The sequence below is a fragment of the Prenolepis imparis genome, unplaced genomic scaffold (genome assembly GCF_030444845.1).
Source record: "Prenolepis imparis isolate NDT839.2.m4 unplaced genomic scaffold, iyPreImpa1.0 SCAF_6, whole genome shotgun sequence".
Lineage (NCBI taxonomy): Eukaryota > Metazoa > Arthropoda > Insecta > Hymenoptera > Formicidae > Prenolepis > Prenolepis imparis.
In genome coordinates this window covers 13,411,848-13,435,605 of record NW_028141164.1, presented here as the reverse complement: position 1 = coordinate 13,435,605, position 23,758 = coordinate 13,411,848, and the positions used below count along the sequence as shown (strand labels likewise).

General features: G+C 36.1%; 1 protein-coding gene across 7 annotated transcripts in view; it reads right to left on the bottom strand.

The window, feature by feature from the left end:
- The window catches only part of LOC145937154 (transcription factor hamlet), a 169,897-nt gene that overhangs the window by 38,139 nt on the left and 108,000 nt on the right, over positions 1 to 23,758 (bottom strand). For 5 of the 7 annotated variants that reach the window (XM_083040044.1, XM_083040045.1, XM_083040046.1 and 2 more), the window contains 2 exons: positions 5,109 to 5,480; positions 3,073 to 3,269 (listed from right to left, as the gene is read on the bottom strand). In XM_083040044.1, the coding sequence (XP_082896170.1) occupies positions 3,073 to 3,269; positions 5,109 to 5,412 (501 nt within the window). In that variant the 5' untranslated portion in view covers positions 5,413 to 5,480. Of the gene's footprint in view, positions 1 to 3,072; positions 3,270 to 5,108; positions 5,481 to 12,138; positions 12,682 to 23,758 lie in introns of those variants that run through there. The other 2 variants (XM_083040039.1, XM_083040043.1) reach the window with 1 other exon arrangement.

Genomic DNA, 23,758 nt, shown 5'->3' with positions numbered 1-23,758 from the left:
TCGCCCTCCCCTTCCCCGTCTCTTTCTCTATTTTTTCTTCCTCTTGTATTTTATCTCACCCTTTTCGACGGATTCGGAAAACGAGGTAAGAATCTCGCGGCAGGTGATGTAATAGTGATACATCTAGAACTATCAGCGGACAATTTCTCCTGCAGTTTCGAATCCCATAATCAAAGCCCATCGTAGAGATTTTCTTTTTCTCTTTCTTTTTCTATAGTTCCTTTTCGTAGCTTAAAAATTTTAATTTTTGCTGTTATTAATTTTTTTATAGGAATTTTGAATATAAAATTATCTCCTATATGTATATTTCAAATATTTTAGTAAAAAGTAATGATAACTTTCTTATAAAATTATTATAATTTCTCTCAATGTTAGGAATATTAGAAATAGAAATTATATTATTTTAATTATTAATAAAATTAGATTAATGTTACTGAAAGAAATTAGATTAGTGTTACTGAACAAAATTAATACTTTCAGATTGATCAGAAAATTGATTCAAAGCAATTTTATCCCAAGTTTGATAGTCCTATATAAAAAACTTTCTGATCTATTGCGAGAAAATTTCAGAGTGGATAAACACCGAGGAAATTTGGGGCGAATTTCGGTTTCGTGGTTCTTGTTCTCCCCTCTATCGATCTCGTGCCATGAAAACTTCTGAGCGTTTCCCAAAAGGATGTGAGAAAAGGATTAGGACCGGGGAATCCTAACGTGCGAATCGAACGAAAGGGCGCTTTTTTTCGCTTCATCGGATTCTGAAAAAGATTCGCGAGACCCAAAAGGATTCGTTACCAATAATATTGTCATGGAAATTCGATATCACAAGATTACATTTCACATCCTCTATCGTTATGATTTTAATATTTCTGTATTTGAGAATTGTCAAATAAAGTCTTTCTATTCCATATAAAACTCATAATCTGTATAAGTGTCATGATAGAATCGCATTTTATTCAAAATATTTGCAATATGACAATAATTATTAAGTTAAATTCAGAGATATAAGGGTACTCATTTAAAATAGACTATGCAAAATAGTTGGAATTTTTCCATTTGAAAATGCAAAATGCAAAATGCTTTAAATAGTCATTTCAAATAGAAAATGGAAAATAGACATATTTTAAATGGTTTGTTTAAACAAAAATAATTTTATTAAATATATACATTTATATATTTATTATTTATACTTAAATTCTTAATTTTTAACATACATTTGAAATAGAAAATGGGTAATAAAAATCATTTAAATTGAAATGTAAAATAATTTTTGAAAAAATGTGTTTTAAATGCAAAATACAAAATAGGCACTTTACATTTTGTATTTTCATTTTAAATGCATTTCAAATAATGCATATCTCTGGTTAAATCAATTCAGTACGTCTCTCTGAAAATTCTGAAACCAAATGAAAAGTCTGGATAATTTCGAAAACTTTCTTTCACTTTGCGGCTCAATTTGCGCGGCATTAAGAATAAGCCTGGATCGACGTGAGAAATCGTGGTCGACTCTTCCTCTCTCTCCCTCTCTCTTTCTTTCTCTCGCAATGTTTTCTCTCTCGCACGTTTGCGCGCGTGGGGTTGATAGATCGGTCCGACGAAACGAAGGGGTAGTTTGGCTTTAATCGATCCTGTAATCGCCACTCCGACAGTTGGCCCCGGCTGCCTTTTTGTCGGCAGTTAGATGGATGGCGCCATTTACATTTTGTCAGTGCGACATGCGCTAACGCCGCCGCGCTATCATATCTATCACATCCCCCCTCCTCCCTTCCCCTCTATGGACCGGTACGCGATCAGTTTCCTACTGTCCAGACTTGGAAATCTCTTTTTGACATACGTAGCGAATGACAAGTCTCTCTCTGAAGGCGAAATCTCCCTCTTTCTCGCAATATCAACCTTATTGTGATCATATATATGGAGAATTACATGATCTAAAATATTAAAATACAAAAATTGATGATGAGCACGCGAATAAATTGCAAGCGCTTATTAACGCATGAATTATTTAGCTGTCAAAGACCATTTTAACCAGCTGACTCCCCATATCCTGACTTTAAACACCGATTTTACGGTTGACTTGGGACGATGCGCGGCCTAGCGTATGCACTTCCATAACAAATTCTATCCAGGAATCCGAAAATGTTTGAGAAAGAAGCGAAAGAGAGAAGTAGAAAGACTGTCCGAGACGATCCGGTTGACAGATCTGTCAACGTGGATGACACCTCCGGTCGAACGAATCGGCCAGGTGGTTCCTGTCGAAGCCAGGAGAGACGACTCTGTCTATCTCTCTGCTCTTTCCTCTCCTCTCCCTTCCTTTTTCCTTTACCGTTGCCGGCATCTGTCGGATAATACCTGGGATTATAGCAGTATAGGATAGGAGGAAACCCAATGACACATCGGGCTAGAGAACGCGGGATGAAACATTCCTGCGTCGAACTCCTAAACAGATCGATCATCTTTCAAACGGTTCGACGACAATCCAGAATCGAGATGATATCGGATAAGATTCACGCGTGTGAATCTTCGCGAATTGCGACAGAAAAAACGTATGATCCTGATGAGAGAGATTACAAATATTCAAAATGAGGAAACTTTGTCAAATATAATATTCTTTTATATTTACACATTATATCGAAATGTGTGTGGCAAATATATATTTTACGCCAGTCCCATATAGAGCAGAAACTGAATGAAATGCTAAATCGTTTCTCCTGTATTTCTCTTGTGTCTTCTATATAAAAATTAATATTGTATAACATAAGCAAACGTTTGCCTTTCGTCCGGCAATTGAAAAAATAAAAATACTCGTCATTGATTGGCTCCGATAAAAAGTTGGAAATGGCGGGAGCGTTGGACGACTACTACTTCGCAATATTGAGAGGGCGCTGCAAACATCTTTCGTTTCGAAAGGTCAGTTTGAACTGATGGAGCACCGACCTATTCGCTTTACGATCCGCCTCGACTAGCTTCGCTCAGAAGAATTCGAAAACGGGTGCGGAAGCGATAAACACACACAGATATACACACAGACATATACATACAATTGTACACACACTGCGAAAGTAGCATATGACTCACCTCCCACGCGTAACGGGGGTTGAAAGGTTCGCTTGCCCATTTGCCGAGGTACGGGCCGAATCTCGCGCCGCGAGGAACGTCCTTGCGTGCTCGAACAAATGGACCACCCGGTGCTGAACCGCCGACCTCGACCTCCGGGACCGGTGACACCCACTCGCGACTCGAGTGATCCTTGGAATCCTGCTTTATCGCGTTCTCTACGCAGACAAACGTCGAAATGTTAGTTTATGGAAAATGTATGTCTATAGGGATGGGATCAAGTTTCATATGTACTTAAATGTCCAAGTCGAATAATCCAATAATCAAGTTTCAATTTTTTTGGATTCGATAAATACTCGTGAGAAATAATATTTCATTTATTATACTCTTGCGAAATAATTTGAATCTAGATCTTTTATATTCGAATTTTAGACTAAATATCTCTACATGATTCGAAATAGAATTTATAAGTACTTTCTATTAAATCTTTTACAGAAAGAGTACTCGAACTTTATAATAATGTAAAATCTATTTATAATTACGATTGGAATCAAGTTCAATATGTATTTAAAAATGCAAATCGAATAATCCTATAAGTTTAATTTTTTTAGATTCGAATAATAACATCATTAGAAATAATTTTTTCGTGTATTGTACTCGAATTAATCGAATCTAGAATGATTATATTTTAAGATTTTTAGATTGTATACCCCTGCAAAGTTCGAAGTAGTACCTATAAGTACTTTTTGTCGTAAAAAATTGAATCTTTTATCAGTAGTACTCAAATTCTTTTCGAATTCCCTATAATTACTTTGAAACTTTAAAAACTTTTTAAAAATTGTTTTTTTAATAATTTTGCTTTTACATCGCAAGCAGTTTATCAATTGAGTGAATTAGCAATCGAAGATACGACAAAGTACATATAAATTGATTTTACAATTGATATATTGATATTAAATGCTAAAGTGTCACACTGTATTTAATCAGCAGATAAATATTTATTTTAAAATATATACAGGTGTTTCAAAATAAATGCGAAAAATTTTAAGAGATGATTTTTTGTCGAAAATTAAAGGTGGTTTTTCATATAAACATATACTCCTACATCGTTCCCTGAGGAGTTACACTTCTTCAAAGGGGGGTGAAGTGAAAATTGAGTTTTTAATTTTTTTCTTGAAAACTATTGATTTTACGAAAAAATAAAAGAAATAAAAAAGTTTCTAAAGGAATCAAACTTTCTAAGGCATATTTTTAAATGATCACATTCCGGTCTATTAAAAAGTTCTAATAAAAAATTGAATAGGGGTTGTTAGTTTCATCTCCTTATAACGATACGGGAAGATTTAAAAAATATTAATAAATATCCTTTCTACTAGTGAAAAATATCCACCAAATTTCAGTTTCTAACTTATCCAAAATTTAAAAAAAAATTAAAAACCTAACTTTTATCTCCCCCTTTGTAGAAGTATTCTTTTGAGAAGGATATAGAGAGGAGTATATGTTTATATGAAAACCCTCTGTTAATTATCGACAAAGAATCATTTCCTAAAATTTGTCGCACTTATTTAAAAACACCCTGTATTTATGAGAATTTGGAAAAAATAATATGTTTAAAATATACTATAAATATATAATATTTAGTTTATATATTTTCAATGTCTTACCAAAATACTGTATATGTATAGTACACAATCTTCATTGTTGTAATTCTTGATGATAAAAAATCAGTTTGTGTTATGCAAAATGCAGAAAAGCTTATTTTATGAAAGTCATTCAGTTCTCTTTTCGTTACTTTTTTCAAATCTAACATTTATTAAACTTAAGTGGCTTATAATTTTCCCTTTTTTATTTTAGTAGAATATTTTTAAATATAATAAAATAACACTTGTTTAAAACAATTTCATTTAAAAAATCTCTAATTTTATTTAAAATTTTGAACAAAAAGAAATATCTAAAAAATCGCAACATTTCGAGAAATTTCTTTCGTATATGCACAAGATTTTTTTTTTTAGTTGATACTTTAAAAACACATTTTGCGTAGAAACTGCGAAACTCACGATATTCATTGCTGTAATCCCGCGATCTCGAGTACTCCTTCCGCGCGTTCGTCTCGCTGTAGTCCCAGGACGATTTTCTCTCCTCCTCCCGAGAAGATGACGACGGTTGATGCTTTTTTCGCTGCCGCAATACCATCTCCGGCGAATAGCTGCGCTGCTGATAGGCAGCAATCCTGGATTGCTGGTTGTAATCCTGGGATACCTCGTGCGCGCCGTCAGCCTGATGGGGTCTCGAATCTCTGTAAACGGGAGGATTGTTGCTGCTGCTGTTGCTGCTCGTGCGAGTCAATCCGTTCTCCTCCATTTCTACGTTCTCGTTGCCGCCACCCCCGCCTGTCGCGCCCGACGTCGACTCGCCTTCGTCGCTGCTTCCTGGAAAGAAGAAAATATCGAGATTCTCAGAACTGGTGTAATCAACGAATCTTGAATAAATAATCGAGACCATCAAAGAAATTTATTTTTAAATTTATTTGTATTTTTATTAATAATACCATGTGTTTCTATGATTACAAAAAGATATTGCAAAATTATTTAGCTTATACAGCTAGATAAAAATTTTCTTTTTATCTTAGAAAAAAATTAATTTTTCAAAATTTTATTAATGCGTTTAATTAAATAGAGGTATTTTTATTATGAAACTTTTGTATAAAATATTCTTTGATATCTCGAATGCTTTTCAAGATATATTGAGAACACAAAAAACCGCTCTACATATAAGGGGTGGTTTCACCTTTCTTATCGTTTTTTTAAGCAGCAACTTAAAAATTATTAGCTTTTTTTTCCGATACTTTTCAATTTTATATAATATTTAAAACGAACCTTCACGAACCCGGAAATTTTGATTTTGAAACTTTATATATGCAACGGGGATTAACAATAAATAGGTGAAATTTTCGATATATCACAAAAAGTATTCAAAATATCAAAAAATATTTTATATTAAAGTCTCATGATAAAAATACCTCTATTTAACTACATAAATACAATTTTGAAAAAATAATTAAAACATTTTTTTTAATCTTAGACTAAAATTAATTTTTCAAAATTTTATTAATGCGTTTAATTAAATAGGAGTATTTTTACTATGAAACTTTTGTATGAAATATTTTTTGATATCTCGAATGTTTCAAGATATATCGAGAAAGCAAAAAACTACATATGAGGGGTAGTTTCATCCCTTAGAATCGCCTGAAACTTTCAAAATCCATCTATTTATGTTCCCTATATGTGTGTAAAATTTCATGAAAATCAGAATTTTCGGATTCTTCAGATTCCTTTGTTAGAGTTTACAACTAAAGAGAGAAAAATTAGACTAATAGTTTATGTCACAACAATGACATTAATCAATCGGAGATATTTTAAATGTGTTTGATTTATATTTGTAATATGTATATTTCAAGAAAATTCATGCATCGATTACTTGAAGAATGCCTGAAAATTGGCATCTTAAATATTTATTCAGCAACATGCTATACGCCATTTGCGAAAATTCTATTTCTACCGGAAAGATCTACACATAGAGCGCGTTGATGAGAGACGATTTTCCGGAAAGTGACGTATTGATTGGTCATTTCTAAGAAAGCGGCAGCCGCTCGTTGTATTCCCGCGATATAAAGTCGCGGTTCGTGATATTAAACCCAAGTACGAGCGTTTTGTTGCGGGAAAGGTCGTGGCTTTATGTAAACTTTGCGTCTCAATGAAGGTCGGAAAATCATGAATGGTTTCACACGAGAGAGGTGCAATAAATTTATTCCTTTCTTCCCCCCCCCCTTCCCTTTTCGCTCTCTCCCTTTACGACTTGACGAAATCCTAGACACACAAGGACAAGTGCCAATTGCTATCTGCGGCACGTTTCTTGGACGCAGCTGCCGCACGCATGCAGTGACACTCAAGCCGAGGATGTTTGCCGTGATAAGGATTTTATTGTCCTCTTGTGTCGGCTGTTCTTGATGCGTCACGATGTCACTCGCGCGAAACAGAACCCATCGTATCTCTATATTGTCGAATAACTTTGATTATTATCGAACTCTAGACAAAGATATACAAATGTATATGTGTGTGTGATAAAAAAAAAATGAGTCATTTAAAATAATATCTACTTCTAAATTCAATTAAATTTGAGCGTAAACAAATGATTAAATCTATAATATATTTCACATCAGACATCTATTTCTATTTTTCATGGCAATTATTTTATATATCATTTTATATCAGGGTTTTACTAAGTGGGCCCAACCCAATCAAACCCGGTGGGTTTTATTGGGTTAAACCCACTTTAAAAAACTTACTTAAAAACCCATTTATAAAACCCATCCAAAAATGCTAAAAATTTAATAATATTATAAATGAAGTATTTAATATTAATTAATTTTTATTTAATTTTTCTTATTTATTAATGTAATAGAAGGTCTATTACATTAATAAATAAAAAAAATTAAATAAAAATTAATTCATAATAAGGAATTGTGCCAATGAAATAGCCAATTTTCTTAATCATTAGCGAATTATAAAAAATTAAATTTAAAAAATTTTAAAACCCAACAAAATCCCAAAAAACTCAATAAAACCCAAAAAAACCCAATAAACCCCAAAAAAACCCACTGGGCTGGGCTTTTTAAAAAAAACCCGGGTTTTTTCAAACCCTGTTTTATATATGCTTCTCGAAACAATAAAGAAACATCCCATAAATCTGGTTTCGTTTGTACAACTTGTACTCTATCCGGCTCTTTTTAATGGCCCTTCTCTTATCACCGAATCGAAAGATATCCATGCGAGGTGTGTATCGACTATCTAAAAACAAACTGTGAGCTTTACGCGAAGATCGAGAGTCCTCTGCAAATAGCGAGAGAGTTTCGTGTGAATCGGCGAACTAAGCAAATGATTGTTTTAGCGACGAGCTGGCAGGTGTATCGAATAGGCGGACAAATCGTCGAGGGTTGACAGAGAAAGGGGAAGAAAGGAGAGCAAGAGATGCTATAAATTTAAATTAAAATTATTTCTCACGATTAATTTTTATTTATATAAACTCTAATCAAATTAATTTATTCGTATCGTACATCTCTTGCTGTCAAATACTTAACTGGACCAAAAAAAGCGAAGAGGCAAAAAAACGATATGATTCTGTGACACGGGCTAGACTATGGTTCGTATATGGCAATAAAACGTTAAAAATATCAATTTTTACGATGCCGACTTCAATTCCATTCTAATCGAGAAAGTAAACAAAGGCTTAAGGATCCCCGTCGACTTACGTCGGCGCGGGTGAGTCGTAAAAGAAAACGGTGATCCTACCAGGGGTGCCAGTCGACACGAAGCTCAAAGAGACAGGATGTCTACGAGCGGCGATATCGGTGCGTCACCGCTAATGGAAGGAAATAAATCGCTGATAGTCATCTGATATAGACTCCAACTTCTAAAATGCAAATTATTGCATAAAGCAAACCAAACTATTTGTATAAATAATTATTATAATATATGTATGTACATATATCACAGTTGTGTAAGCGAGAGTAAAAATTTTATTATATTAGGAATTTTGTTAATATATCGCTTAATTTTTTTATTTCAATAAAGAAAGTTTTAATTTTTAAATAAAATATATTTTAGAAATTATGATAAATATTTAGAATTTTATTAATAACGCTTTATGTTTTATTTTTTGTATTATTAAAAATAAAAAAACAAGACTTAAAGCGATATTAACAAAATTCTTAATATTTATCGTAATTACTAGAACAAAATTTATTTTTATATTTATTATAATTATTAAAATAAGATATACTTTAGTAATTATGATAAATATTTAGAATTTAATATTGTTTTATTTTTCATTTTTGTATTATTAAAAATAAAAAAAATTAAAAAAATTTAAGCAAAAATTTTAATAAAATTCTAAATATTTATCATAATTACTTTATATAATTTTTTTTATATTGAGATTTTTACAGATAATGATTTCTTACAATATTACAATTAAATTGTTTTTAAAGAAAGATTTGTGTGCAGTAAATATATGTATATACATTTAAAAGAGAAAAAATAGTGAAGCAATAATATAATAAACCCCGAAACAGTCGGGGAAGCGCGTACAATTGCATACAGCAACTGTTATCCAAAATTTGTATCTAAATCCGACCAGAACAAACACGACTTAGCGGAATCGTTCGCTCGCGAATGATGATCGTAAAGAAGAGACCTGATCAGGCGAGGGATACGTCGGGATAGCCACTCCAGATCCTCTCGCGCACCGTAGGAAGTCGATATGATACAACAATATTTGGGAAACCCTCGAAAAAAGCCCAGGGGTCTTTGACTCATGTGGGATACAAGTGCCGGGAGTATTTTCTCCCTTGACAGAGAAGCACGAGTATATACTTGTTGAACCATGCGTGACATTATCCGCGATGATAGCGGCTCAAGAGGCTCTAAGGATGATTAGAGCAAAGTGCCGCTCTAGTACTATATAACGCTTAGTATATCCGACGCAAATTAATCGTGGGAAGAATTTCTTTCTTTTTTTTTTTATCGATCTCGCGTGAAGAATTTTTCCGCGGACGCTCAGATTTAATCCTGGGAGGCACAATATAACGTCAATCTCCGTGTTCTAAATTTATAAAGTTTTATATGTTCGTCTCTCTTTCTCTTATATAATATCGAGAAATAATTTTCTCTCATACTTTCAAGAGAGAAGAGTTTCATTATCAAGTGTACAAATATAGAATCTCTCACACGGGTCATTTTATATAACTATTACAATAAATAATATATTATACAATATAATTAGCGGCTAATGATGAATAATAAAATAAAAATAATTATATCCGTTGTGCATTATATGCTATTTAAAATAATAATACGTGTTTATATATCCATGAGACGGTTGAAGTAGTTAGCGAGTTATAAAGCAAATGACTCTTTTGCATCGCGCACAGGCCTCTATTGTGCGATCGATGATTGATGCGATTCACTTCGTGCATTCGTCCTATCGATTGCCGTGTTAGGTAGAGTTGCACGCGCCGAATGTATACACGATTGACGTTTCGCGATCGAAGGGTTTTTAACAAACGATCGAGCAAATGATGGATTAATCTACCATCAAGTAATAAACATGCACGTCACAAAGTATCATCGAGTGAATTTTATATAAGACGAAATGAGAAATCGAGAGAGTTAAAGAGAAGCTTATATACAAATTATATGACTCTTATGTCACTCTGTTTTCTAAAATCTCTACGCCAAAATTTTCCCCTTCTTTTAATCTCAACATTCAATAAGACATATCTACTTTGATATTTTAAGTGATACATAAATTAAACTTATTAAAATTTATAATGTAAAATTTTTTATTTAACTATGTTACTCTTTATCCTTCTGTCAATGAACGGGTATCCAAAATAACTTTAAATGATAAAAATATGTCGGAACTTTTCTCTGCCGAAACAAAATACAAAGAGTCTTGGATATTTGAAAATCTCTTAAAATATGGCGGCAAAGAATGTTCGATGCCCAGCAGCTGCTATAAAAAAATTGTTGCAGTGCAATGTGTCGAAAATACGCTGGTACCCGGGTACTCATACATTGATTGATGTATGGGTACATACATACATTGATACATTGATGAAAAAATGATGCATTGACAGAAATACAATATGAGAGTGTTAAAACATTGAGATGAAAATACTTGTAAAAAATCTAGAGTGTAATGCATCCCAAATGTCCGCGAAGCAGACCTATATGTCCAGAAGACGCGAGGAGCGTAATGTGTACGCGCGCGCGTGAACTTCCGGAAAAGATAATTAAACAAATTGGCGACTGCTAAGAGAGATGTCGGAAGGAGCGATTGCACTGCGCAACGTTACGCTCGTGTTACGCAGACCACGTTGCTCTGACCGCACAGGACATCCTGCGGCGATAGGAGGATCCTTTGGAGAACGCGCTACGTTTAATTTGCTGCGTTTCCGAAAGGCTCCATTGCGGATAACGCGATTAAGGACTGCAATCTCGCTGACAATATCGGATCTCCCCCTAGCGCAGATAGAGGCGATAGAGGTTAATTAGAAAAGCGACGGGATTCTGCGGCCAGGAGCAGTATCGTGAAACGTCGATAACATTATCAGCCTGTCACGGAATTGCCGAGGGCCGAGGCAGACCAAATTGGACAGAAGATCGAATCTCCGGAGTCCGGCTTCCGGACAGGCTGCGGTCAAGCTTCCTCGCCGAGGATGTTTGCACAGAGAGGATCGAGCACGGAGAAAATACTTCGCTTCGAACACGATATTTATCAAAATGCCCGAGCTCTATAAGTGATGACAGCGGAATATTCGCGACCAACAGTGAACACTTTGACAGCTAATTGCATCCATTTTGTTTAAAACTGATCTTAATAAAATAAATGCCATCTTATTAGCATATAGATGACATTTGATCATCTATTGTCGATTGTAACCCTATTTACTATTGTTAAACTATTTCATTTACTTAAACTGCATCAAACAGAACCTGGGAATGAATGTTCTTAATCTGGATAAAGCAAGGGTGACAGATCTAAGCCTAATGCTAGGCTGTAGGCTGGGTTTAAACACCTAGCTAATAACAAGAAAAGATACAAAGGTGTCGTCAGATTTAATAGATTTAATTTATATAGAAATTGAGTTTCTGCTTTACACCAATAAGCAGTAAACAAAGAGAGACTAGATTAGTATCACTCACTATACTACTACTACTAAACTGCACCAAACTCAATGGAATTAGATTGAAATGTTATTTCTGTAAAATTAGGCGCAAAGCAAACTTTAATTTGATAAGTATATATCTAGATTTGATAAGCATTTATTCGTTTATTAATTCGTCTGATTCTGTCGAATCAAGATAATTTGGCACAGGTAGCATTATCATACCGGATATCAAAAATTTCGTCTTATCAACTCGCTCACTTCACTCTGACGTAAGTCAACTCAATTATTCACAATCGTGGATAATCTGTCCACGATTATGCGTCGCCCAAAGTCGTCCGATCGCTCTTTCGACTTACCGTTGTTCATCTTGCAATCCACAACCGTGGACAGATCGAGACCGTTCATCGGTGATCCTCGTCTCCTCGGATCTGGGGAATCCTGGGATCCTCCAAATAACTCTGGTTTCGGAGACTTCGGAGGATTCGGATCACTTTCGACACATCGGCATCACAAGAAGTTTTCCCTCTCACGAGATCATGTTAACATGTCACGAAAAAATAACGAACGACGAAAGTCGGCGGAAATCCGGGCCGAGTGTCTTCATGATTGTGCGATCAATCGGTATCGGATCGGGTCGAATCGGCTGAGAACGCGGTCGCGACTTCGACTGGAACCCGAGTACACCGTCTATCTCCGTAGGGGGAGGGGGGAGGGGAGGAGGGGGATAGATGCAATCGCGCGCACCAGGGGGTAGCGCCCCTGAGCCTTTCCAGAGCGGACCTACGGTAAGTAGGTAGGAAGAGACGGACACAAACGGAAAGAGCCGCTGCTGCTGCTCCGTGTCAGCTGGCCTTTGGCGGACTAGAGGATCCGAAATCTGTTGAGAAGAGGATGGCACGACGAGGGTTCTCTCGGGATCCCAGGGACGATACACGGGGTGTGGCGGATCGCTTCCAGCGGGACCTCTGGTTGGTTCACGGGCGGAGCCACCCCTATTGCATCCAAGTCCCCACCAAGACGACCACAGCATCCCTCGGGAGAGCGAGCGAGAGGGACGCGGCGCTTCGGCGATGGAGCGTAATGCGACTGTCTGAGAGAAGAACATGAGGGAGGGGGTAACAGGGGAGGGGATAACGTAACGTGACGCTGATAACGAAGGAGATTTCGCGGTAGCTGAATGTCAAAGTCGAGTACGGGATTCTTTTCTCGAAGACGCGACAGCTCTCACAGTGAAAATCGATTCTCGAACGGAAAGGGATGAAACACAACAATATTTTATAACAATGTAAATGAATAATATTATCAGTAACGTAATAAATAGAATAATGTAATAATAATATAATACAACAAATATAATTATTTATTTACAATTACAATGAATATATTTATAAAATTTAACATGTGTGCATAATATATTTTTACTTCTTATTACCTACAATCTTAGGATTGCAAATAACATTATATACTTGAAAATAAATATCTAAATAAAATTTAAAAGAAAATAAAATAAAATTATAATTTAAAAATAAGAAATCTTAATGTAAATGAAATTTTTTTATATTCTTTTTATGGTTGTGTAAAATTTTTTTTAACTGAAATAGTATCAGCCCGACACCAATCACAACCGAGAAAACTTCTAAATCTGAATAACGCGAAATGTATCGTTGACATGTGTATTAAATTTCCTACATTCATGTTTTACATTCTTCACCTTACAAGTGAAGTTAAGAAACGGTCGCAAGAGGCAGAGCAAAACCTCCAGGCTGCATTAGTAGCCAACGGTAGGACTGTCAACGGACTGAAATATTTTTTCATCGCAAAAAGTCTCCATCGAAAGGCGTTTCGACGTACGAGGAAGGGAAGGAAGGACCCCACGCGGAGATGAGGTCAATGGGACAGCCATCGGTGAATTCTCATTGGACCAAGGGTGACCACTTTTTCACTGTAAAAAGTGACTGTCACAAACCTCCAAGTCAATTCTCGATTATTTTTTTTTCAATTGCACTCGACAATTCGGCGTGATTCGTCCGGCTTCGATTCGGCTTCAAAGTCAATCGGAGGAGCGGAGTATCGAAAACATCAATGTCGCGTATTGTTACGCTTTACTGTCCGATGGGGAAAAAAAATGTTTTTCTATGAATATGGAGTATTCATCTTAACCGAAAACGAAATTTTCTTTTAAAATCTCAAATGCTTGGGAACGATCGAAACAAGCTCCATCAATGATGAAGTTCTTACATATACTTTTTCTTTCCTACAAAAATATCTTGTTAGAGCTTCTATTTTTTTTTTTAATCTCAGAATATACCCTCATTCTTATCCTTAGAAATATTATCATCAAAAGCCGAAGATTAACGTATGATTCAGAAGTAGTAAAAACATAAAGCAAAGATAGATTTATTTGTATTAATAGAATTTTATTAAACAATTACGTATTGAATTTATTTATTGGACTAGTTTAAAATTTTACTTTTTTTTAACTTTATGTAGATATTTATTAAACTAATTTTTATGAATTTTTTGCTGCGTGCATCCAGTTTCCCTTTGCCCTCTTTTTCTTCGTGAGTTTTTCATCTTTGTCTCTAAAAAAAAAAAAAAATAAATAAAAAATAATCGAGAGTTATTCTTTCGCTGGCTGTTGGTTGTTATTTCCGAGGTCAATGGGGGCACGATGATTTAAATTTCGCGCCCATAAAGTCAAGACGATCGCGGATAAAGCCGCGCAGGAATATATGAGCGGAGTTAAAAAAAGACGCCGGAAACAAATCTTCATTTCGGGTAAAGCGGCGAAAAAGGCGGCAGTAACGACGATATGACTGTGTTTCGCAACCGGGAAGACATGTGTCGCGTACAGTTATATCATTCTTTATGGCCGGCAGCGCCGGTACCCTTCTGTTCATTCGACGTCAACCAACGTCCTTCGCGCAATATTTGGAGGGGCTTGATTTACACAGGCATAAAAATGTCTCCACATCGCGGATGTTGATATCACCTATTGCGCGATATCACCTTCTAGGCTCCGACGCGGTAAGAAATCCCTGTATCCTTTAACAAAATTGATGTCGTTGCAATAAAGTGTCTTGAAATTTCATTCCGCAGATTTTCCTTTTTTTTTTTAATTCGAAAAAAGTATAATTGTCAAATATTTTTAATGTATAAATATAGAGAAAATCGTACAATGTAGAGAATAAAGTTTGTAAGAATTAAAGTTGAACAATTTAATTATGTGTAATCACACACATATACACAGATATATAATTAGATAATGGAATAAATGTAATTAAATACTAAAATTTAACAATTAAATATGTTTATGTAACGCTTGTTTGTAATGCATTATTTCCATGTCATACTATTTAGAAATTTTGCAAATATTTATAATTAAAACATTTATATGTTATTATGCAAAATTAAATGTTATTACACACTAGCTTTAGTGATAATTAGATATTTATCATTATACCTGTGTATATGTAACACATATCTGCGTGCAAAGCGTAATAATTCGCGATTATTTTACGAAAAGTATAAAATATTGCTATAATTATTTTATTTATTTTCTCGCATACCATCGAGATATCATTTTTATTCGTTTCTTTCAAATTGTTAATGTCTATTATTTTCTGTCAATGAAATTTTTCTCCAGTTATGCGTTAAGTACCACACACAATCATTGCGTGTGTGTGTGTGTGTGTGTCTTCGTAAAACATGACACAGAAATTACCCGATCGATTCTCACGCGTATGACGACGTCAACAACGACGTCGCCGACGACGAAGACCAACGAACCTACCAGAGGGGGGCAATAAATAACGGGAATATCAAAGGGTTATCAGATCTAAGCAGACCTCCTACGTCTGGCGCAACTTCTGACACGTGGAGTGACGATGCTGTAATGTCGGCGGCAAAGTGTACGCGTAGTAGGGTGAGAGTTGTGGGGTAGAGGGGCGGGAGGGGGATGAGGAGGAGGAGGTAGGTAGAGGTAGGTAGGCGCGAAGCTATTAAACTGACAGAAACACTTGCCATCCCCTCGTCGCTACCCCCGATCTACTGCCACCCCCCTCCCCCCGTCCGCCTCCACCCGCCACTCACGAATCCCCGGCCATGCCATCCCTTACTCGGGGAGCCCTACGTCCTTTGCTCTTGCAACACCGGAGTTATTAATATTTTTCGCAGCCCCCGAAAAATTGTCTCTCCCGCAGCCGAGCTTCCACGCCGGAGAAGCAATTTTGCGGGCGTGTCGTTGATTGTCAAAGGATGGAGCGACAGATAGAGACAGTTTTCCCCCTTCCTTCTCCCTCTTTCTGCAATTCCCAAATGTATTTTAATATAAAAGATCAAAATATATAAAAATTTATTTCTTAATCTCTCGCTAAAAATTTCTCAAAAGTTAAACTGATTGGATTTTTCGTAAATTTTTTAATATTAGTACACTAGAGTGCTAATCATGTGCTCTGATACTAAAATTAAGAAATTTACAAAAAATGGAGTCAATTAGTTCTCATTATCACAATATGACGATTATCAAAATTAGCAATAATATTCGTTCGATTAAATAATAAAAAGAAAATAGTAAATAAATTATCTGCTAATTTTTTCTTATTTAAATTGCTCTTAAGAGTTAAGTATAAATTGGAAGAAAAATGTCGATATTTGTCGATATTTAAAATATATAATATCTCATTCTACGATGCCCTGGAGTTCGATTAAAAGATGGAGCGACAGAAAAAGCCAGAGTTACCTCCCTCTCTCCTGCGATTTCTAAACGATACACGCATGGATGTGTATTTAAAAAAAAAAAATATATATATATAAATTTATTTCTTAAATCTCTCGCTATGAATTTCTTAGAAGTTAAACTAATTGGACTTTTTGTAAATTTTGTAATATTATTAGTACTAGAGTGCTAATCATGTGCTCTGATACTAAAATTTAGAAATTTACAAAAAATGGAGTCACTCAGTTCTTGTCATCACAATATCACTTATAATTATCAATATTAGCAATAATGTTACATTAATTTTCGTTCGATTAAATATTCTTTAAGATACTTGAATCTGTTTATCTCGACACATCGTAATCTCCCCATTTGCCACAAATTTTTATAAATCATTCTTTCCTGATAATTTGTTCTTACTCAAATTGCTTTTAAAAGTTAAAACTGGAAAGAAAAAGTTGCGATTTATATTTTTATTCACGGTACTCAAAATGTAAATATAATATCTCATTCTGCGATCCCCCGGAGTTCGATTGGAAATCTGTCGACGCCGATGAGAAAGAGCAAAGCTCTTCTCGATGACGTCTCCATCGACCGTTAACGGTCGCGCGAGGAAGAAACGAGCTGGCCGATAAAGAAAAAAAAAAAAGAAAGAGAAAGAGAGCGACTGACTCATTGAGAGAAGAAGCGGAAGGAGAGAAAGAAGTCAGTCCTCGAGGCGACTAAACAATTGTCTCGCGCTCGAGTGGCCTCCTGTAAAAAGTTCGCGTGGTCGACTCTCCTCGATGTACCCCGGAGGCGATTGGCGCGTCTCCCCACAAAGACATCCAGCGAAAAGAGAATGCGAGGGCCCGGGCTTGCGATCAGCTGAAAAGGATCTGAGATCCCAAAGAGAGAAAGAGAAAGAGAGACACAGACGTGCGTGTTCGTGAATGCCATTGCCAACAACGAGTATACATATAAGCATAAGCGTATATCCCACGAGTGAGTGGCCGAAATAGCAAATGGAGTGACGGATCTACGGAGTCGCGTCAACGGTCGACCCGGGAGTCTATAATTTGTGTTCGAGAATCATATCCTTCTCTCTCTTTCTGTCATCTCGATGTTGTGCGCGCCTCGGCTCTCCAAGTGCTGGCTTCTAATGTGTCATTGAGGGCCGCGTTACGCGGCATAAGTAGTCGGGAGGAAGAAAGAAGAATGGGGTGGCGAGCTGGAGAGACGAGAAAGAGAAGCGAGAGAAACCGCCCTCCCGCCTGGAGGAACTTGAGACGCGATTGTTGTGCACGCTGCGTGCACGCAGCATGCACCAGGAGCATTGTCCCTCGTTAGAGGCCACCGGAAGTCACCGGAAGACGATGAACTAACGGAAGACCCCCGTGCCACGCGGGGTTCTTCTCTCGCTCGCGAAACGCCCTCCGTCTCTCGATAGAGAGACTCCGCAGCTTGTCGTCGCAATTTCCCCCCTTACCCCTCCTTCTTCCACCCTCCTGAAAGAGACTCGCGCGACTTAACGATTTTTAGAGTCGAGATTTTAAGATCGCTTCGAGAGATACAGCGCGATGATTTTTATAGGGGAGATTTTTTCCTCTTAAAATAGAGATTGTATGTAGATATATAATTTCTGAATTTTTAAAATCATCCTTTTTTGTTATAAACTCACAAATAGATAGGTATCAACTTTTAGGTTACATTATGTCTTAATTTCGTCTTTATATTTTATTTATTAAAATTTTTATAGATAAAATTATGTATATTTTATTTCAAATTATATACATCTGTAATATTTTAATTAATATTTAAAAAATATTTTATTAAAATAATTCAGTAGATCGGTCAAGGAGTCGATATTGAAATCGTCTTTATATCATAACTTGCAAATATATATGAGACAACTTTCATTTAATTTTATGTCTATTAATTTTTGTCTTTATATTTTATTTATTACAATTTTTATCGATAGAATTATAATATAATTTTTATTTAAAATTCTATACGTCTATGATACCTTAATTAATTTTTAAAAAATTATTTTGTCCAAATATATTAATCGATTATAATAAGTCGATATTGATTAAAATATTGATCATTTAGTGATGATTGACGTAATTGAATGTTGGAACAAAAAGCCTGTGGAAACTGGGTTAAGCGGCCAAGAGCGGCAGAAGGAAAGATCCAGATGCGGGCAATAGAATTGCGGCACGCGAGCAACCGGAAGTCGGTGAAGTAGGGAAAATCCGATATACGTTGAGCCCTCTTACACCCTCATGCAACGCCCCCATTCCATCGTCTCTCTCTGTTAACTTTGCAGCACGTCTTATGTGTTTTAAAGTTTATTGGCTTCTCTCTCTTGTTCAAATATCTCAATTTCGTGGTCCTAAATTCACAACGTTATCTGTTTGATTTTCTCCCGAAAAATCACATTTTCGTTAAATTCGATCAATAACAAAAATTCTGTTACGTCATAATAACTTTTAGTTAATATTTGCGACTATTCCTTAAATATTGCTACACCGGAGAAAATTGTGTCCTCGAAGTAAGAGGACTGTATACTATAAAATCCTTCTTGACAGATATTCTGAAGTATTTTTAGAACTCTAAAATTAAGAATATATTTTTTATTAATAACATATGATTGTACGTTTTTTTATGTAGACCATTCATTTGGCATTATACGGTTATATTGTTACAGCAACTATATAATTGTATAATGTTGCAATTTACAATGCAGTGTTTGTCACTAAATAGTTTTACTTTAGAAGAATGGATAAAGTTAATAAGTTGCTCGAAAAAAAAGACTTGAGCGACTTAAGAGAAGTATTTACAAGTAAGCAATTTGTAACTTAACCTTGCACCCAACTGATTATATTAAAATATTACATAATTTAATTTAATCGTTCTAGCTCTAATTCGACTTAGATCTTGTTCGGTGTATCTACTATGCCTTCTTATTTATGGTCTCTCTTTGTGCTATAAAATAATGTACTTTTTAGTTAATGTAAAAATAAATCCTATTTCATTCAAATCTTTATAAATTAGGAATATCCGATATTTTATACTTGAGGGATTCCCCTCTTAGGGTGGATTCATAGGTTAGGATTCTTTTGGCGCCAATTTTAAAATAGGATATTTTAAAATTGAGAGTGGAAAATTTTTATAAAGTGATATGATGAATACAATTTCTCTTTCACTGTTTTTCGTTCGTTTCTTAATATTACAATGGGCACTCTTGCAGTTAATATGCCTGGAAATTACACACACAGGGCGTGCTTAGCATATATCTTTCTATATGGCGAACGAAAATTCGCTCATGAATTAATCGTGAGTGGCGCGCGCGATTCGTCAGTTCGCAACTACCCTGCGATTAATTCAGGTGCACCGGGTTTATGCATCGAGTTTACACCGCGGCGGCGCCGGTGCACATGTTAGAGCGACGGTATGTCCAGGTAAGCGTCCACCCGAAATGGGCAAAAGGGAGAGAGAGAGAGAGAAAGAGGAGGGGGAGGAGTACGAGAGAAGGAAAAATCGAGCGGTAATCAACTGCGATATATACATACCTACCCGCGTAATATCGCGGGTGCAACAAAGTGCGAGCTTATTGGAAAGCGCGCAGCTCGCGCGCCGCGGCTGGAAGGCAGGACAGCGTGCAAATATTGATGCATTAACAATGCAGGCTAATTATGTTTTGGTTCGAGCGTGGCTCGCTCACCCCGGCGCGGATGTTGATGGTGTGTGGTGTGTGGTGCGCGTTTTAGTGGTGGTGTACGACCGGACAAGAGGGGGGTGAAGGGAGGGGGAAGGGGATAGTAATGCTACTGGCATACACCACGGTGACGACGACTAAACTAACGACTGCGTATGTGCGCACGTATATGTGTGTTCGTATGTGTGAATGTGTGTGTCTATGTCTGTATGCGCGAAGTTTGCCGTGCCCACCGGCCAGGCCATTGCGCCATTGTGATCCGGGCTTCGGCACACAGCCTCCGGGTAATTCACAGGCGCAACTCGCCGTTAAATTAATTTTATCTCGTGTCCGTCATTAAATTTCAATCCTCTCGGCGACCCTTCCTCTCCCTGCTCCCCTCCCCACTCTCCCTCTCTTCCGCCCCCTCTCCGTTTGTCCAGCGTAGCGACTCGTCCCCTCTCTTCCCTGTTCTCATCCCCGTTCTTACGTTTCGAGAGCGAAAGAAAGCTTGAAAAAGATGACGCGAATTCGCGGTTAACTCGGTTGGTGAAAAAAGTTGCCCGACGCTTGTTAATCAACTCCCCTCGAGGGAGGGTGGCACGCCCGTAATTAAGGTCACGCCGTGAGATGAAGATTTTTTTTCCTCCGCTCTAGCGAAAGACTTCCCTTTCAATTAACGGAACATTACTTCATTACTTTGTGTGTTTTTTTTTTGCCAAAGTATCGCGATACTGGTTAAAAGTATGTGTATTCTTCGTCTAACTGTTTTACAATTACCATATGAATAATAAGTTATAATCACGTCGAAGCTTTCGTCTCCATTGCTCCTAGAATATTATAAATAATGCATGAAATAAGATTCAATCTTGTGTATATAAATTCCAATTTCGAGGCTCTGTATGTCTATAAATAAAAGTCAATTGAAATTTAATTGATTCGTTTCGTTCATCTAAACGGTCTGTCATGAATTAAATGAGAAGGTACACCGAAAAAAAATGTATTCTCGAAGTAAGAAAACTATTATACTATAAACTTTTTCTTAACAGATATTCTTAAGTGTTTCTAAAACATCCTTTAAAACTAAAAAGATCTCTTCGTTAATAACAAATCATGCGTCATACGTTTTTTTTATATAGACCAATTATTTGGCGTTATATGATCATATTGTTATACCAACGTACACTAAATGGTTATATAGTGTTGCAATTTGCAATACAGTACAGTATTTGTCATTGAAAGGTTTTAGTTTATTAGAAGAATGGATAAAGTTAATAAGTGACTCGAAAAAGAAGGCTTGAGGGACTTAAGAGAAGTGCTCAAGAGTAAATAACGTGTAATATAATTCAATCATTCAGAAGGTCTCATGTCTTATGTTCGATCTATATGTAATATAAGTCTATGCTTGCTTTGCCTGTGTGCTGTCAAATATAATGTATTTTTCTGTTAACAAATAAATAAAAAATAAATCCCATTTTGTTTACATTTTTATAAATTAGGGATACTAATCTTTAGAGGATTCCCATCCTAAGATAAGAGGATTTTTTTGGTGCCTATTTCAAAACAGGGTATTCTAAAAGTAAATGTAAAATTCTTAAAATAAGATTACAATTTTTTCAGTGTAATCAATTGCGGTATTGTGAGAATACAAGATTTATCTGCGAGAAAGTCGATATATATATATATATGTATACGTATATAAGAACTATTAAATTCTAATTAGGTTATCCGTCCTATCCTTCGGGCTGTTTAAACGAGGCGCACGCTCTCGACGTCGAAATCTCGACGATCGACGTTTTCTCGCGCGCAGAAGAACAGGATCGAGAAGGGTGAGACCCCTACGGATATCGGTTCTTAGCGGGGGCAAACCGCGCAAGGGTAGAACTCGTTCGAGGAAGGAAAGGGAACAGATGTTTTTGAGCGCGCGAGCAAACGTCATAATCTATGTTCCGCAACATCGTAATTAAAGGAAAATGGAAGTTTTACTCTTCTTTCTTTTCGCGCCTTCACCCCACACTTATCGATTCTTAACGAAACACGCACACACATTCATTCATTTGATGCAGTAAATGAAGCTGAATAATGTGGCAATGTGTGTCAGGATAAAGAAATAAGACATGTTAGAAGTTATGTATAAAATGTAATTAAAATGTATGAAATATATATGACAAAAGTTCTTTTTTGAAAGAATTATCTTTGTGAATCATTCGAGTGACTTGTAAATAAAGAAAAATAATCGACGTATCCTAGTTGTTTATATCATATATATATATAGTTTTTAATTTTAAGAATATAATAAAACATAAAATAATGGATATTTTTTACTTATAACAAAAACATTTAATATTTTTTTAACCTTCTCATATCATTATAAAGGGAGGAATCTAACAATCCCTATTCAATTTTTTTATTAGAACTTTTTAACGGACCGGAATGTGATCATCTAAAAATATACGTTAGAAAGCTTAATTGCTTCAGAAACTTTTCTTTTTCTTTTATTTTTTTTCGTAAAATTAATAGTTTTCAAGAAAAAAATATGAAAACCTAATTTTCATCTTTCCCTTTGGAGAAGTGTAACTCTTCAGAGAAAGATATAGGTGTATATGTTTATAATTTGAAATATCCCCCTTAATTTTCGACAAAGAATCATCTCCTAAAATTGTTCGTGCACATTTAAAAACACCTTGTATATTTAATAATTTTATTTAATAAAAAAATTATATTTTTTTATTATAATATTTGTTTTACATTAAGATTAATTTTTTTGTTTAAATAAATATTTAAGGATACTTTATGGGTTAATCTTAGATTATTTAAAAAAATTTTTGAGTATTAAATAATTGTATAATAACCATTTCAATTAACAATTGAAGGAAGCGGAAAATTTATCCGGTCTCAGAATTCATCGTAGTGTTTGTGCATATATGTGTATGTGTGTGCGCGCCGCGAAAGATTTCTCGCTCTTTTATTTCCACTCCGGGAATACATCAGCGGTCGTGAACGCTCGACGCTCGGTCGAGTAATCCAATCTCGCGGCCCCGGATATCGGCCGTAGTTAATCCTCGCGCCGTATATATGCGCGACGGTCCTTGGCCGAATAAATCGTCGCGAAAAGAATCGAATCTCCGCGACGGAATCTCACGCCCGGCTCGTAAACAAGGGACCGACAATGGCGCGAGCTCGCTGACCGTCTCTCCCTCAGGGAGAGAATATCGTTCCGCCCGGCCCGTTTACCACGCATCCCCGCGTGTGTTTCTGCGATTCCTCGTGTGTGTATGTGTATGCCTTGCGAGATAAAGCGAAATTCAAAAGTTTAAATCCACTCTCTCTCTCTCTATTTCTCGCTCTGGACTCTTGGTGCGCGATCTCAAGGGGTGAAGGGGTGAAGGAGAGTTACGGCGTAAGTAAGGGCGGCCTGGCGGCCACTTCTCGTCCGAATAGATACGATCTGATCGTTTACACCCCCGTTTTACACCCCCCCCCCCACCCCCATAGCTCACAAAATGGAAATGCGCGAGAAGGATCATCATCGCGCTCGCTTCCATTCGCAAAAACGATTGTGCGTCCATCTTCGAAGAGC